We start from the raw sequence: 17332 nt of genomic DNA on the forward strand, positions 1-17332 counted from the left end.
AAATATATGTAACCCACTTGCACTATCCAGAACTGTATCCAGTTAATTGTGCACCAACAATAAGCATTCATTAGAAATTAGGATGTTTCACAATTTTCATCACAGTCTGACATAGTACTTGAGAGTATTAATAATTTCCTTGTTTTGTGGCATCCAGATGGATTTCCATTGCATTTCTGTCAAAATTCTGAGTGGGGTATTGTCCTGAACTTGATTGGACACAATTTTCTCACACTCCCAGTGTAAGATTAAAAAAATTATTTTTTTTTTACTATTTGTGGTGCAAGTGTTCAGCTTAAATCAGTGTATCGCTTCACAAACATGCTATGTTACATAACAAATATGGTTACATTATTTTTAACATTATTGCACTCTAAAATTAAGATGTTAAATACTTGAATTGTCTTGAGTTTGTGTTGTTGTGGTAATTATAAGTCTACTCCTCATGTTTCTGTAACAGAAATCTGAATTTTTTAATGAGTCTGTATACTACTGTACCTTCAATGAGTAATTTAATTATAATATCCTACATTTATTATGGGATGTTAAAAATTCTTTTCTTAATAATCTTACTTTTTCAGATTAAGAAAAAGAGCTGAGGAGAAAGATGTGAAGACTGTTTCGGACCTGGATAAAGACTTGCAGCGGAGAGAGGTTAATTTAAATGAAATAGAGCAATGTTTACCAAAGCCGAATGGTCTCTATTTGAGAATTATTGTGGGAAGTGTGAATGTTTCCATTCTCAACAAAAATGACAAGTATGACAAAATTTCATCGTAATAAAGTTTACAGATCTGTTATTAACTAAATGTAATAGTTTTTAGCAGCACTTCTTGTTAGTAAATAATTTTTCATTACTATGAAATGATATGCAACTGTAGGACAGGATCAATATCAGGTGCATCATTGTTCTTATTGCTGAGAGTCAGTTAAGGGAAAGGTAATTAAGCAATCATTACTTGTGAAGTGGTGAGCCTTGATATCGAATTTCTAGGTTTTTAATCTAGGGAGGCAGGTTTATATCCTGACTAAAACTTTTCAGATTTGAAATTGCAATGATTTCCCCATCCTCCATATTGGTACAAGGATATGTGAGTATCCTTTCTCATAAAGCATGCTTTTTTTGTATAGTTCTTTTACAACCTGATTTTGAGATTGGATGTTACACTGTGGCCAAAATTTTGAAAAATGCTTTGACATCTTGTTTCAAGAGATTCTGGTGCTCACATGTCTGGCCCATAACCAGTTAACTGTTTTGGATCCAAAATAATGTCTAAACAAATGTAGATTTGCACCTCCCAATGTAGGGTAGGTGTTCAGTTTCATAACATTTAATGGTTTGTTACTGAAGCTCTTCGATATAGCATTGGGTGGTTTTACTGAAACTTCAATAATTCTGAGGTGTACCTGCTTGTCATCATCAGATGATAGTCTGTTAAACTGGTTAAATGAAGCAATGCCACACTTTTTTGTAATCATTATAGGGGATGTAACAAGGATGCATTGTTTCTTATTAAGAAAAGATGCACCATATCCATTGTTGAAGAAATACAGAAACAGTTACATTCATAAAGAAAGTATCTTTGGTAATGGCCTTTTGGGAGCTTCTACCTAATTATGTTACCAAGGGAGTGACAATCTACACACCCAGCCATTACAACACAGTAAAAGGAATGTAGCAGGTAATTTACCAAAAAGACTAAGAATTGCTTTTTTCTGCTGGTATCAGATATTTGCATGACAGTGGCCAAACACTAATTCAACTGTACATTGTAGCATGGCTGCTGCAGGAGGTACTGAACCATTCTTGCTACAGTTCATTAGTTAAGTCCTGACAGTAATCATGTTGTGAGGGAACACTGATTTACAAGAAGTCATTTTGTATTTGTTGAGCAAAAATCGTCATGTTTGGTTGCAGGTCACTCATTAGTAATGTCACAGCAATTGAATTTCTGATTGTTTGTTGCTATCATTTAATCCAGGCCTTGGAATGAAAGTTCACTGCATTTACCAATGTATATCTTTCTTATTCTTCCTTATTTTCTGTATTAGCTAACTCTTTTTAAATGCAGAAATTGTGTGTTTTTATTTGCCACATCATTAGCTGTTTTGGCTGCTGGTAAGGTGATACTTCCCTTTTTTAATGGTTATTGTTAATATTAACTGCTGACTTTAAATCTGGGATTTTTTAAATTTATTACTATGTTGTTCTTTTTCAGGTTTAGATACAAAGATGAATATGAAAAATTCAAACTGGTGTTAAGTATTATTGGATTTGTTCTCGCTGTTCTGAACCTGCTAGTTAATTTCCGGTGAGTACTGAGTTTCATTTTCAGTTTGTGTAGAAGTAAGAAGTGGCAGGCAGAAGTGCCAAAGTCGAAGATAAGGTTATTGCATTGTGTGCATTTTAATCGTGTCTGTAGTTCGATGCAGTTATCCTTCAAACATGCATGCATATCTGAAGGAATAGACACTGCTGACACTCTACAGCCATATTGAAAACATGAAATGTATTCACAATTTGCGAATGTGGTTATGCACTGACTATACCATTTACTAGAAACGCATGAAAATTTGTGCTCGAACCCATATTTCCTGCTTCTCACGAGCAGTCATCTTAACTACTTCAGCTTTCCGAGCATGCCTCCAGAACCGATATGTGCTGCAGGGATACTACGATATAATGGAGTTTGGATCAGTCCTGGAGGCATGCTCAGATAACTGAAGTAATTAAGGAAACTGCTTGCAGTAAACTGGAAATCCAGGTGCACATTTTTGTGTGTTTCTGTTAAATGGTACAGCTGGATATAATTCTATCCAAAAATTGTGAATATGTTTCATGTATCAAAGGTAGGGGACAATAATGAGAAACAATTCTAGTCAAAAATGGAGTAAAGAGCAAGAAACCAAACAGAGAAAGGGAGGATGATTTCAGAATTGAGGGGAAGGGCTGAGAAAAGTAGAAAACAATTGAAAAGTTACTGGAGACTGAAAGAAGCATTAAAGTTAGTGAGTACTGTTGTTAGTGGGCAAATTACAAAGAACCCTTTCCAGCATGGATCAGTCTCAATATATCAACCAAGATGAGGCAATGTGGCAACAAAACTGCACGCTTACACCAGTGGTGTGGTGGTCAGATTTCCTTTCTGACAAACCTGTGATTTTCTATGTCATTTAACACAGGTGGTAGATTAATTTCTTCTATAAAGACATAACTGATTTCCTTCTTTCTCTCCTTTTGCTACTGAAATACTGCTCTCTATTTAACATAGTTAGTTTTGCTCAGGCATTGAATGAAAGCTTTCCATATTGTTTAACTGTATGCCAAGGAAATAGTTTGAGAAGGGATTAAGGGTTTGGCCAAGATTGGAAGGATGATCAGTGTGTGCCATGATTGATATTAAAATAACAGGCTAAATGGGTATGGGTACACACACACACACACACACACACACACACACACACACACACACACACACGTGTTTTAGAGTGAATTTTTAGCTCTTTTGTGTGATTTATTAAAATAAATCTGCATGTGTACTAGGTTAATATTGTTATTTTGATATTTCAAAGAATCTGACTTCATATATGTAAGTCAGATTCTTCGACATATCAACAATATTAACCTAGTACACATGCAGATTTATTTTCTTATGTTTGCAATTTATTTATTTTTCATTCTAAGTGGAAAACATGGTAGCAGAAGTAACTCCTGTATTTGCCTCTTTTTTCCTCTTCCTGACGACTTTTCTCACCTGGCTTTCTCTGTTCTTTGTCTTCACTTTCCTTATCTGTGACTAAGATTGAAGCCTGCCATTCAGTTTCTCAGATGTTCTGATCTCATCTTCCGTACCCTCTGTGCATTTTGTTTTATTGATCCTGTGCAGTTTGTTAGGATTCATTTGATAATGTTTGAATAGTCTCATATCCTCCAGAATCCTTTCCTCACCTTTGCCACTTAAAAGTATCTTTCGTTCTAAAACTTAGTTTTTGTTAGCCTTTTTTGCATGTTGTCTCTGTTTGCTTAGCAGGGTTAGATTCCAATTATATTCTACCACTGTTGCATTTACACAGTTTGTAGCTTGATTTAATATAACTTGGAAATATGAGTTACCAAGATACAACTTAATGTTATGTGAGACAGGGTAGTGGAAATGTAAAGTTACGATACAGAAGTAGTTATATTATTGTTAAAGATTCCGTAACCTTAACTTTTCTATTACGTATGTAACGCATATTTTTCCTTGCTCCACCTCCTACCCCCCCTCCTTCTCAACTCCCTGTGCACGCACGCTCAAGCACACACAACAAAATTATGAACTCATTGGCAGAAGAATCAGATATTACTAATGTAACATCTCCCTGAAACTTGATAACAGCTGAAAACTGCTGTGACTTCAATGAAAAAAATTCTGATTGTATGTCATCAAGGTCCAACCGTTCCTGCCACAACCCACACAACTTGGCCAGATTGTGTGGGCTCTGTCCCTGGCATTCAGAACATTTTTCCTGACTGTCAATTGGTTTCAACTCCGTGAACTTTGTAAGCCATTAAATGTCTGTGGTTCCCCATAAATATTCTTCATGTCATGAAGTCATAATGGCATATATGATGATGATTGTAATATTGGGAAGTATGGCTAATAATGTTACACCATTTATGTAGATGATAAATACAAAACCAGGGTTCTTTTGTACCTCTATACTCATTCTGATTCAACATATGGGTAATCCCAATGAAAAGAATCAATTTCTTGTAATTAAAATATCTATAGAAGGCTTTCCAAAATGTATGATGAAGTTGTTATGCAAACATTCACATACAGGCATAAGTGTAACTTTCATGATCACATTGCAATTACTCAATCCTGTACGTACAAATGTTGATCTCTTTGCTTGCTGTAACTGGCAACTTATAGGCAAAAGTAAACAACAAACTCAAATACAATTTTGTTTCAAATATTGCAGTGATAAAATTTCCTATGGAGTGTGGATTCTGAAACAAATTGGAAAGAACCAATGTAGACGTACTGCAGCAATTTGAATCAAGTAGGAAAAGAATTTTTCCTATCAACTGTGACAAGCTCCTCGCTGGCCCCAAATGCACTCTTGGTGTCAATTTTTCTGGGAATTTCTGAGAAACAAGGATGTTCGCCACTGTCAATATGAAGCATAGCATTTAGTGTCAAATTTGCAAATTTTGTGCTGCTTTTTCAGTGTATGACTGTTAGTATACCTGGAAACAGTCGCTCTTATTGCTGCTCCATCAGAGCAGCTGTGAATTAAACAAGACTTTTGTGCAAGACATCTGGCACATTCTGAACACAATTATATAATCTGCATGCAGCTGCCACATACTCTACTTTATTCTATATCATGCAGAAGCACATGAAATTAATGAGCTTCGAAATGCTAGGCGACATTTTAGAGTTTATGTATTTTAACGCCCCCACCAATCCAGTTTTCCACACTTTGCCTCCATTCATCACATTGTTGTGCTCATCAGTTGAGAGAGAGAGAGAGGGGGGGGGGATATTGGTAACATTTAATCTTAAGTAATTCCTGGAAAATTTTAACTAATGAGTAAATTCAACAGTTAGCCAATCTATTCATAGCACTTTGTTTTATACGTAATAAAAGTGACAATTTTCCTATATTGCATTTGTCACTAGTATTTTTTCTACAGACTGAGATGTGCAGACACATTTACTTTAACATCATTCTTTTTCAGGGTTTTGGAGCTTTGTTTGCTTTTCCTGTTGGTTTGGTACTACTGTACTCTGACTATAAGAGAAAGTATATTGAAAGTTAATGGATCCCGCATCAAAGGATGGTGGCGACTACACCACTTTATCTCAACGGTTGAAGCAGCTATTCTCTTGATATGGCCTAACAACAGTGCTTGGTATCAGTTCCGAACGCAATTCATGTGGTTCAATGTATACATTAGTAAGAAACTTGCCCTTTATTATCCACCTACCTAAACATTTTAGTAACAATCTTACATTAAATTGAATATGTACTCTATTTCTAATGGGTTACTCATTTCCTTCTTTTATAATTATTGCATGTTTTATATGTTTCGATACTAATGTTGCTTTTTCGTGTCATGTTAATAATGAGTGACGTCCTGCATAGCTTGTGCCTGCTTTTAAAACTGGGTATTGACGTATCACATGGTCAAAGAATTTTCCGAAATTTGTGTTATTTCATTTATTCTACTACGTGTCTGAAGTTTGGTTTTTGGAGTAAAATTAGGTTATCCTGTTTAATTTTGAGGGCCATTGATATATTAAGCATGACTAGTAATGTATTTGTTAGGACACGCAAAATTTATTTTTGATATCTATATTTTTTGGAACGAGTCTCACTCTTGAGATATTACAATCAGTAAAAAAACATATCAGACAATGGAAACTATTTTCCACGACAGATTTTCCACAAGATAAATTAAATCAAAATCAAGACTGGCAACTTGCAAATGTTTTTATATATGCATGAAAAGTAAGGCCCCTTTTTTTATAGACTGGTTTATGCCAATTGTACACCTGGACCACTGTTAAGATACAACGTTGCTGCAGACCTTACATGGTGAGTTACCGTGATAGGTGTGTGAAAAATTGGATAACAAATGTGAATTGCTAGTAGGAAACATGTATGCCATAGTTTTATACTACTGTTTTCTGAATTTCTCAATTTTGTAAAAGCCCATGAAAAAAGTTCTGGGTAGTATAAGCTAAATACCATGATGTAATTTGTGTAGAAATGCGTGTTCTTGATTTTATGCCCATTACTCAGATATCCCTGTTATGAAATTACAGAATTATTACAAACAACAGTGAATAGAAGAATTGATTCCGCAGTACAGTATCTGCTTAATGACTGCAGATAATATGAACATTTTGTTAAGTTCACTAAAAATATATTTTTGCTATTTCCAACATATATCCTAATCTCTAGTCTGGAAAGCTTTCTCGCACAGTCCTTCAATGTGGTAACTATGCATACAAGTGTTCAGAAAGCCACACCTTTAATGCAATTTCCCAGCTTTTTGATCGGTGATCTGTTGCAGTAACTTCAACAGTTCTTTTTCCAAGTTGATCTTGGTCTTCTTTTCGTCTTTTTGGGCCGTTCAAGCTTTCAGCAACTGATTATGTCTGTTAAGAAGCAGCATTACTTTCTCAACCATGAAGTGTGCTTCTCCACTTTAAGATATTCCTCAACATTCTTCCTTTACCTGTGCATTTACATCTACATCCATACTCTGCAAATCAGTATGAAGTACATGGTGGAGTGTACTTCCTGTCGAACAAGTTATCAGGGCTTCTTCTTGTTCCATTCGTATATGGAGAGCACAAAGAATTGTTGCTTAAATGTCAGTTCATGCTGTAGCTGGTGTATTCTCATTCTTGTGAGCGCTATGGGAGTGATAAGTGGGGAATTGAAGTATACTCTTAGTTTCTTCACTTAGAGATTGGGTCCCAGGTTTGGTTCCCACTTGGGTTGGTGACTTCCTCTGCTCGGGAACAGTGTGTTTGTGTTGTCATCATCATTTCATCATCATATGTGAAAGTGGCTAGATTGGACTGTGTATAGTTTGGGTCTTTGTAAGGGTGCTGATGACTGCACAGTTGAGTGCCCCACAAACCAATCATTTCACGGGATGGTTTGTGTCTGTCTTCAAGAATTTGAGAGGTCAGTTTTTCAGCATCTCACTGATGCTCTCTTATGGACCAGACAGACCTGTGACCATCTGTGCTGTCTGCCTTTCGTACATGTCAAATATACCCCACTAGTCCTATTTGATTTGTCTTCCACATGCTTGAGCAATATTCTGGGATGTGTTATGTAAGCAGTCTGCTTTGAAGACTGATAGCATTTCCCTGGTACTCTACCAATGCCTGGAAATCTAGCACCTGTGTTACCTGCAAAGGAGCCTACGTGATCCTTACATTTCATATCCCAAGTATTTGTACGAGTTGACTATTCCAATAGTGAGTCATCAATGATGTAATCATAGGATACTACATTTTTTCGTTTTGTACAGTGCACAGTTTTACATTTCTGAACATTTAAAGCAAGTTGCCAATCTTTGGACCACTTAGAAATCTTATCAAGAGCTGACTGAATGTTTGTGCAGCTTTTTTCAAACAGTACTGATTTATAGATGACTGCATCTTATGCGAAAAGTTCGAGGTTGCTCTTAATATTATCTGCAAAGTCATTAATATACAAAATGAACAGAAATGGTCCCAACAAACTTCCCTGGGGCACATCTGTTGATGACTCTCTGTCCAAGATAACATTCTGCATCCTCCCTAAAAAAAAATCTTCAGTCAAGTTGCAAATTTTGCTAAATAGCCCATATGATTGTACTTTAGGTAAAGCAGTTTGTCAGATACAAAGTCTGCTGAACACACTTATTCTGTAGCATATAAGCATTGACTAGCATACTACTGATCTCTTTCGTATGCACTCGCAATTGCACGACACCTACTAGACACCCCCCCAGGGGGTCCACAACTCTTTTGTGGATACGTGCGTAGCGAGCACGGGACCCCGAGCTAATGTGGCCTTCCTTCCTTTCCGGGCTGCATACCTTCCCTTTCCGCATCCTTCCCCATCCCTATCTTCGCCCCTCCTCCCCTCACCTCTGGCTCTTTCCTTCCCTTTCTCCCCATCTGGGAGTATGGTTTGTGCCTACGTCCGGAGACGGACGCTCGTAAATGTACTGCATTCTTTGCCTTCCTTGCTTTTATGTCTTCTTCCTTCCTTTGTCCTTCTCTGTCTTCTTCCTTCCTTTGTCCTTCTCTGTCTTCTTCCTTCCTTTGTCCTTCTCTTTTCGTTACCTCTTCTCTTTCTCTTTTCTCCGCTGCGGCGTTTGAGACCTCTCTTCCTTCCTTTCCCTTTCTCTTTCTTCCTCCCTGTGCGTGTCTGAAGGCCGACCCACGCCCTTCGTGCGTAGCCGGTGACGGGGTAACGCGTAATTCCCCGCCCCGGGTAGACAGGTAGGACACGTACGTACCCCCTGGTAACGGCCAGGCCCAGGGAGGGGTGATTACCCGAGCTGATACCTTCCGAAAATGCCGATTGGTCCCTCCGTCCGTTTGTCGGGAGGTGTGACCTGAGGTGTGAACAATCACCTAAGGCGGGAGTGCCCTCAGAGAGGGCCCCCACAAGGGAGGAGCGCGCCATCGGAGACGCCGGTAATCATGGGGGATTCTTCCGCAATGGTTTCCTCACCTTCTACTAAGTCTGCTCACAAACGTAAGTATACTGAGTCTCAGCCACAGACGAGTCTTCCATCGTTGCCACAGTTCCTTGTTGTTTCTCGGTCTGATGAAGGTCACGACTTCTCCACGGTCAACCCTTTCATTATTCAGAAAGGAGTCGACGCAATAGCAGGTCCTGTAAAGTCTTGTTCCAGATTACGAAATGGCACCCTGTTGTTAGAAACACACAGTGCCCTCCAGGCACAACAATTGCTGCGTACTTCTCTGCTCCACACCTTCCCTGTCCGGGTGGAACCGCACCGTACCTTGAATTCCTCGCGTGGAGTCGTTTATACACGCTCCCTCGATGGATTGTCTGACGAAGAAATTCAGCACTATCTGTCTGACCAGGGCGTAACGGCAGTTCATAGAGTAATGAAACGGGTTGACACGAACATCATTCCAACCCGCACTGTCTTCTTGACATTTGACACAGTTCAACTCCCATCGAAAATCAAAGCAGGCTATGAGATAATTTCAGTTCGCCCTTACGTCCCAAACCCTACGCGTTGCTATCGATGTCAGCGGTTCAATCACACCAGCCAGTCCTGTTCCAATCCAGCCAAATGTGTTACGTGTGGCGAGGATGCCCATGAGGGTGCTTGTCCACCTCCATCCCCTCGCTGCATCAACTGTATGGGTGACCACGCTGCTTCCTCTCGAGATTGCCCCGTTTTTAAGGACGAGAAGCTCATCCAGGAAATAAGGGTGAAGGAAAAGGTGTCGACCTTTGCTGCTCGAAAATTATTCGCCAGTCGCAAGCCCACCGTGCCTCGGACAGGAAAATACAGCACTGTCCTTGCTTCTCCTCGGCCAACAAAGGAGGCGGCCACGCAGACTTGCGACCTCACCTTTAGTACCACGGTCGTCAGATCGGCCAGCGCAAAGATCGCTCGTTCAACCTCACCACTTTCGCCTGCCCACTCTATGGCTCACCCTTCGTCGGGTTCTGCTACATCTCGAGCCCAAAAGTCGGACGCCAAGTCTTCGAAAAAAGAGCATACTCGTGAAGAGTTTTTACGTACCGCAACTTCACAACCATCGGTTCCTCCTTCATCTAAACAACATTCTTCCAAGAAGGCTACAAAGAAACCCAGTTCCTCTCCTCCGCCAAGGCGTGCCCCCTCTACAGCACCACCTGGCGGAAATCGCCCTCGGCCATCTTCTGTGTCGCCGAGGCGCACTGCTGGTGGCCGGTCAACCGGCCGATCGCTGGTGGCAGGGACTGCTCCTGCCCAACCTATGGATCAGGATCTTCTGCCTTCGGCTGAATGCCATTCCATGCTGTCGGTTGCTAGCTCCGAGCAGTCTTTGAGTTGACAGCAACTTTGGTCACATTCCTCCATTTTCTTTTCACCCCATGTCCATTATCCACTGGAATATCCGCGGCATTCGAGCCAATCGGGATGAATTGTCGGTCCTCTTACGCTCCTACTCGCCGGTCATTTTCTGTCTTCAGGAAACAAAGCTGCGTCCCCATGACCGCTTTGTTCTCCCTCATTTTCAGTCTGTCCGCTATGATCTCCCCTCTGTTGAAGGCTCTCCAGCCCATGGAGGACTCATGATTCTTCTCCATGATACTCTCCATTATCACCCAATCCCCTTAAACACTTCCTTCCAAGCTGTCGCCGTCCGTCTTTCACTTTCCGGATACACGTTCTCTCTTTGTACTGTATACATTCCATCGTCCACACCAATGGCACGAGCTGATCTCCTTCATCTTCTTGGTCAGCTTCCACCCCCCTATTTGCTGGTTGGGGACTTCAATGCCCACCACCCGCTTTGGGGATCTCCACACCCTTGTCCACGTGGCTCCGTATTGCTAGACGTCTTCCACCAAGCGGATCTAGTTTGCCTCAACACTGGGGTCCCCACATTTTTGTCTGCCTCCACGACAACCTTATCTCATTTGGACCTTGCGGTCGGTACTGTTCCGCTCGCTCGGCGCTTCGAATGGTTCGCCCTTGATGATACACACTCGAGTGACCACTTTCCATGTGTCCTCAGACTGCAGCCTCAACTGCCATATATGCGCCCGCGACGCTGGAAGTTTGCCCAAGCCGATTGGACACATTTTTCGTCTCTCGCGACATTCGATGACCGTCGCTTTCCCAGCGTCGACGATGAGGTCACACACATTACCGACGTTATCCTTACAGCTGCGGAACGTTCAATACCACGCACCTCCGAATTGCCCCGGCGCCCCCCAGTTCCTTGGTGGAACGAGGCATGCCGTGACGCAATACGTGAGCGGCGACGTGCTCTTCGCATTTTCCGTCACCATCCTACTTTGGCCAACTGTATCCGCTATAAGCAGCTCCGTGCGCGATGCCGTCGCGTCATCCGCGATAGCAAGAAGGCAAGCTGGAAATTCTTTATTAGCTCCTTTAACACCTTCACTCCCTCCTCGGAAGTTTGGAGTCGGCTTCGACGGTTCTCAGGCGCGCCTAGTTTCTCCCCGGTTTCTGGGCTCACTGTCGCGCATGATACCTTAGTGGACCCCGTCGCAATTTCTAACTCGTTGGGTCAGCACTTTGCTGAGATTTCGAGCTCTTCAAATTACCCGCCAGCGTTTCTCCCGAAGAAACGTGCAGCGGAAGTGCGACCTCTTGCTTTCTCCTCCCAAAATCACGAAAGCTACAATACTGTTTTCTCCATGCGGGAACTCCAACATGCCCTCTCATCTTCTCGCTCCTCCGCCCCAGGACCGGATGGTATCCATGTCCAAATGTTGCTGCATTTACCAACCCCTAGTCTGCGTTACCTCCTTCGCCTTTATAATCGAATTTGGACCGACAGTACCTTTCCTAAACGGTGGCGGGAAGCTATTGTCGTTCCCGTTCCGAAACCTGGAAAGGACAAACATCTCCCCTCTAGCTATCGTCCCATTTCTCTCACGAGTAGTGTCTGTAAGGTTTTGGAGCGTATGGTGAATTACCGTTTAGCTTGGTGGCTGGAATCCCGCAGTCTTTTAACACCAGCCCAATGCGGATTTCGGAAGCATCGTTCTGCAGTTGACCATCTTGTTGCTCTCTCCACTTATATCATGAACAATTTTCTCCGGAAACGCCAAACGGTAGCAATATTTTTTGATCTGGAGAGAGCATACGATACCTGTTGGAGGACAGGCATCCTTCGCACACTGTTCTCTTGGGGCTTTCGAGGCCGGCTGCCCCTTTTTCTTCGCGAATTTATGGCAGAGCGCACTTTTAGGGTGCGGGTGAACACTACTCTCTCCCGTACTTTCTCCCAAGAAAACGGGGTACCCCAGGGATCCGTGCTGAGTGTTGTACTGTTTGCCATCGCCATAAATCCAATTATGGATTGTCTCCTTCCTGATGTCTCGGGCTCCCTCTTTGTGGACGATTTTGCGATCTACTACAGCTCTCAACGGACCAGCCTTCTTGAACGACGTCTTCAAGGATGTCTTGATCGCCTCCACTCGTGGAGCATCGAAACCGGCTTCCGTTTCTCACCCAGTAAGACAGTTTGTGTCAATTTTTGGCGACGGAAGGAGTTTCTTCCGCCCTCCTTACATCTAGGTCCTGTCAACCTTCCGTTTTCAGACGTCGCTAAATTCTTGGGTCTTATGTTTGACAGAAAACTGTGCTGGTCCTCCCACGTTTCCTATCTTTCGGCTCGCTGTCTGCGATCGCTTAACACCCTCCGTGTCCTGAATGGTACCTCCTGGGGAGCGGACCGAGTGGTCCTTCTCCGCCTCTATCGCGCCTTAGTGCGCTCAAAATTGGATTACGGAAGCATAGTCTACTCCTCTGCTCGGCCGTCTATTCTTCGGCGTCTCGACTCTATCCACCACCGTGGATTACGTTTAGTGTCTGGAGCTTTTTACACTAGCCCTGTGGAAAGCCTTTATGCTGAGACTGCTGAACCTCCGCTGTCCAATCGGCGAGCAGTCCTCCTGAGTCGTTATGCTAGCCATCTGTCTTCCATGCCTGCTAATCCAGCCCATGACCTTTTTTTCGACGCCTCCTTTGATGTAGGGTATGCAGGCCGCTCCTCCTCCCTACTACCCCCGGGAGTCCGCTTCCGTCAATTGCTCCATTCTCTTTCCTGCCGCTTTCCGAAAACCTTCTTGACAACTTGGGGTACAGCACCGCCTTGGCTCCGTCCCCGGATCTGCCTGCTCCGTGACTTTTGTCAATTTCCCAAGGATGGTACCCCTACACTTGTTTATCGTCGGGCATTTGCTGCTTTATGTGCACAAATGACGGACGCCACATTTATTTACACCGACGGCTCGAAAACATCCTTAGGTGTAGGGAGTGCCTATATTGTTGGCGACACCCCAAATCGCTTTCGACTTCCCGACCTGGGTTCGGTTTATACTGCGGAGCTTTACGCTGTTCTCCAGGCTGTCCACTACATCCGCCGCCATCAGCGGATACAGTACGTTATCTGCTCCGATTCTCTCAGCTCTCTCCTCAGTCTCCAAGCTCTTTACCCTGTGCACCCTCTGGTCCACCAGATTCAGGACTGTCTGCGCTTGCTCCACCTGGGGGGCGTCTCGGTGGCGTTCCTCTGGCTCCCGGGACACGCTGGTATCTGTGGGAATGAGGCGGCCGATATGGCGGCCAAGGCTGCAGTCTCTCTTCCTCGGCCAGCTATTCAGTCGCTTCCCTTCACCGATCTACGGAGCGGTTTATGTCGCCAAGTTGCTCATTTATGGCATGCGCATTGGTCAACACTTCCCCGTAATAAATTGCGGGAAGTGAAAGCCCTTCCTTGCGCTTGGACCTCTTCCTCCCGAACGCGTCGTCGGGAGGAGGTAATTTTAGCTAGACTCCGGATAGGGCACTGTCTTTTTAGCCATCGACATATTTTAAGCGGTGATCCTCCTCCACTCTGTCCCCACTGCTCTCAGCCGTGGACGGTCAGACACCTTTTAATTGAATGCCCCTATTTTAATCCGTTACGCTCCCGTCTACAGCTATCGCCTGATCTATCGTCGATTTTAGCAGATGACACGCGCTCAGCCGACCGCGTTCTGCAGTTTATTAGTGACAGTGAAATGACGTCAGTCATTTGAAGTTTTTTTTTTTTTTGGGACAATCACCCCCTGTCTGTAGTGGATTTTTAAGCATTCTTTCTACTTTTAGTTTCTCCAATTTTATGAGTTTGTTCCCATTGCTGCTGGTTTTCAATTTCGGTTTTTTACTGTCTTAAGTCACGGGCTGGGCGCTAATGACCATAGAAGTTTTGCGCCCTAAAACCACACAAAAAAAAAAAAAAAAAAAACCTACTAGACAACTGTATAGATAGAAGCAAATAAAGTTTCTTTCTCTTACAATGCCAGGTCTCTCAGCTGACTCTTATATTGTTATGTGTAATATGTATGTTGTAGAGATCATCCATCTATCCAACAATGGACATGGCACCAGATCATAGCTTAGAGCACTATGATACATTGCTTTATTTGTGCACATATTATTTTACAAGCAGTATGTTACACATTCTTTTTTCAAATTGGCCTTAGTCAGATATTGCACAGTGTTAGTAACTGAAAAGGTGATTCTTATTTGCAGCTAATGAAACTATATCGAAATCCCTGAAAGGGGCTTGATACAGCTCTGCACCATTGTTTAATAAACAAAATACCAGCTTACCAAGTATCAAACCAGATTTGTGATAGGATATGAGTCATCCTTGCAAATAGAACTCAACACACTGTCCCTAATGTAACAAAATCGAAAATATAATTTTGGAAGTACCGTAAGGGAGTGTTGTAGGAGTGTGTCTATTTACAATTTGTATTGATGGTCTAGGGGATAATATCCTATGCTCCTTGAAGCTGTTTGTGAATGATGCTGTTGTCTGTAGGAAGGTTGCAGTCCCAGAAGACAGTTGAAATGGAGAAGATCTGCAGAGGATTAACAGTTGTAGCAAGGATGGGCTGTTGACCCTGAACTTGAATAAATGTAACGTATTGCCCAGGAACAGGTGAAGAGATTCACTACTGGCAGCAAAGTACAGTGTTGGTAACAGATCAATGGAGACAGTAACTACTGTAATATATGTAGGGATAATCACCCAGAGTGACCTTAAGTGGAAAGACCACATAAAACAAATAGTAGGAAAAGCTACTGCCAGACTGAGATTCATTAGGACAATCTTAAGAAATTTGTCATCCATGAAGGAAGTGGCTTATGAAACACTTGTTAGACTGATTCTTGAATATTATTCCTCAGTCTGGGAATGTTACCAAGCAGGTTTTACAGAAGAGATGGAGAAGCTCCAACAAAGAATGGCATGTCTTGTCACTTTAAATGGGACCATTATGGAGGTGCTCAACAAATTCCAGTGGCACACACTACAAAGAGGCATTATACATCATGGACAGGTTCACTGTTGAAGTTTAGAGTGTACATGTTCCAAGAAGTCGGACAACATATTACTTTCTCCTGCATATGTCTCGTGAAATGATCACATTGAGAAAATAAGAGAAATTTGCCACACAAGTGTTTCATCAACAGCCATTCTTCCCATTGCCATTCTTGAATGGAACAGGAAATGGGGAACACTCCTTAAGATCACTTGTAGATGGGTAGATGTCACTTTTAAAATCACTAGTCTTGATACAAATCAATACAAAAGGCATTTATTAGGTAATTTCTGAGTTTGAGCTGGAACTTGCATCCCTATTCATGTTTGTCACAAATACAAATTTTTAGGTCCCAAAAAACTTGCTACAGCAACACATGTTAATATATTTTATTCATTACATGTTCAGTATTCTGTTTGTACCATCTGAATACACTGGGTTTTGATGTAGGCAAAAATGATTGAAATGCGAGAATTTTCTAAAATGAAGAGAGATATTGCATATAAGATTATCCTAACCAGAGCGAAAAAGACTACATGCACCGTTAGTGTGGTATTATAAAAGCAATTGCTAGACATACTGAGAGCAGTCACAGTTATTACACATTCAAACTGTGATATACTTGAGGATGTGGTCATAAGAAATACACACATAGACTCTGGTACAGTATAATTGTCTGTGGAAAGAGGAGGGTTTCACAGCAATGATATTTGATATGTGCAGAATTCTTAACATACCTTTGTTACTGAGTGAGATGGAGCAGTGGGTAGCACACTGGACTCACATTTGGAAGGAAGATGGTTCAAACACGCGTCCGGCCATCCTGATTTGTTTTCCGTGATTTCCCTGAATAACTTCAGGCAAGTGCTGGGATGTTTGCTTTGAAAGGGCACAATTGATTTCATTTCCCATCCTTCCCTCATCTGATGGGACTGATCACCATGCTGTTTGGTCCCCTCCTCAAAATCTACCAACCAATAGCTTTATTTTGCATTGATATCAGTTGCACTCCACTGTGCTTAGAAAAAAAGGCTGAATTTTTATGTTTATAAGGATTGCTGTTATTGCAAACTTCATTATTTTGTGATCAGATTTCATTGCTGCAGTTGCAAAATTAAGTTCTTAATCAGCAAGATATATCTTGGGTTCCATTTTTAGCAAGATTATCAGCCAATATGAAATTAAACTGATAAACATTAGAGAGCTCCTAAAAAGTACAAACTCAAGGTTGGAGAGCATGAGATACCTGTCTTGGCATGGTATGTTACATCTACATACATATACCTCAAGCCACTATATAGTGTGTGGTGGAGGGTGATTTGTACCAATGTTATTCATTCCTTTTCCTCTTCCACTTGCAAATGGGGTATGGGTAACAGATTTGCCTGCATTACTGCATCATCTCTGTTACATTGTTCTTAAGATATGCATTTGAGACAGTAGAATTGTTTTGCAGTCTGTCACAGATGCTAGTTTACTTAACTTTTTAATAGGATTTTGTAAAAACAATGTTTTCTTCCTACAATTCTCATATTGATCGACCTGACCCATTACCAGTCTAGCAGTACACATCTGAAGTGTTTCGATGTTTGCCATTAATCCAACCTGGTCTGGATAACAAACATTTCAGCAGTTTGCAAAGTGTTCATCATGTGGTGTCCTTTCTAGGCTGACTGTATTCTTTTTAGAATTTTCCCAATAAATGAATGCTGACCACTCA

General features: G+C 41.8%; 1 protein-coding gene across 1 annotated transcript in view; it reads left to right on the top strand.

Moving 5' to 3' along the window:
- The window catches only part of LOC126165380 (transmembrane protein 120 homolog), a 74536-nt gene that overhangs the window by 24291 nt on the left and 32913 nt on the right, over positions 1-17332 (top strand). Inside the window, exons 3-5 of the mRNA XM_049920314.1 lie at positions 582-758; positions 2220-2312; positions 5732-5949. Coding sequence (XP_049776271.1) covers positions 582-758; positions 2220-2312; positions 5732-5949 — 488 coding nt within the window. The remainder of the gene's footprint in view (positions 1-581; positions 759-2219; positions 2313-5731; positions 5950-17332) is intronic.

Source organism: Schistocerca cancellata, chromosome 1 (genome assembly GCF_023864275.1).
Source record: "Schistocerca cancellata isolate TAMUIC-IGC-003103 chromosome 1, iqSchCanc2.1, whole genome shotgun sequence".
In the NCBI taxonomy this organism is placed as follows: domain Eukaryota; kingdom Metazoa; phylum Arthropoda; class Insecta; order Orthoptera; family Acrididae; genus Schistocerca; species Schistocerca cancellata.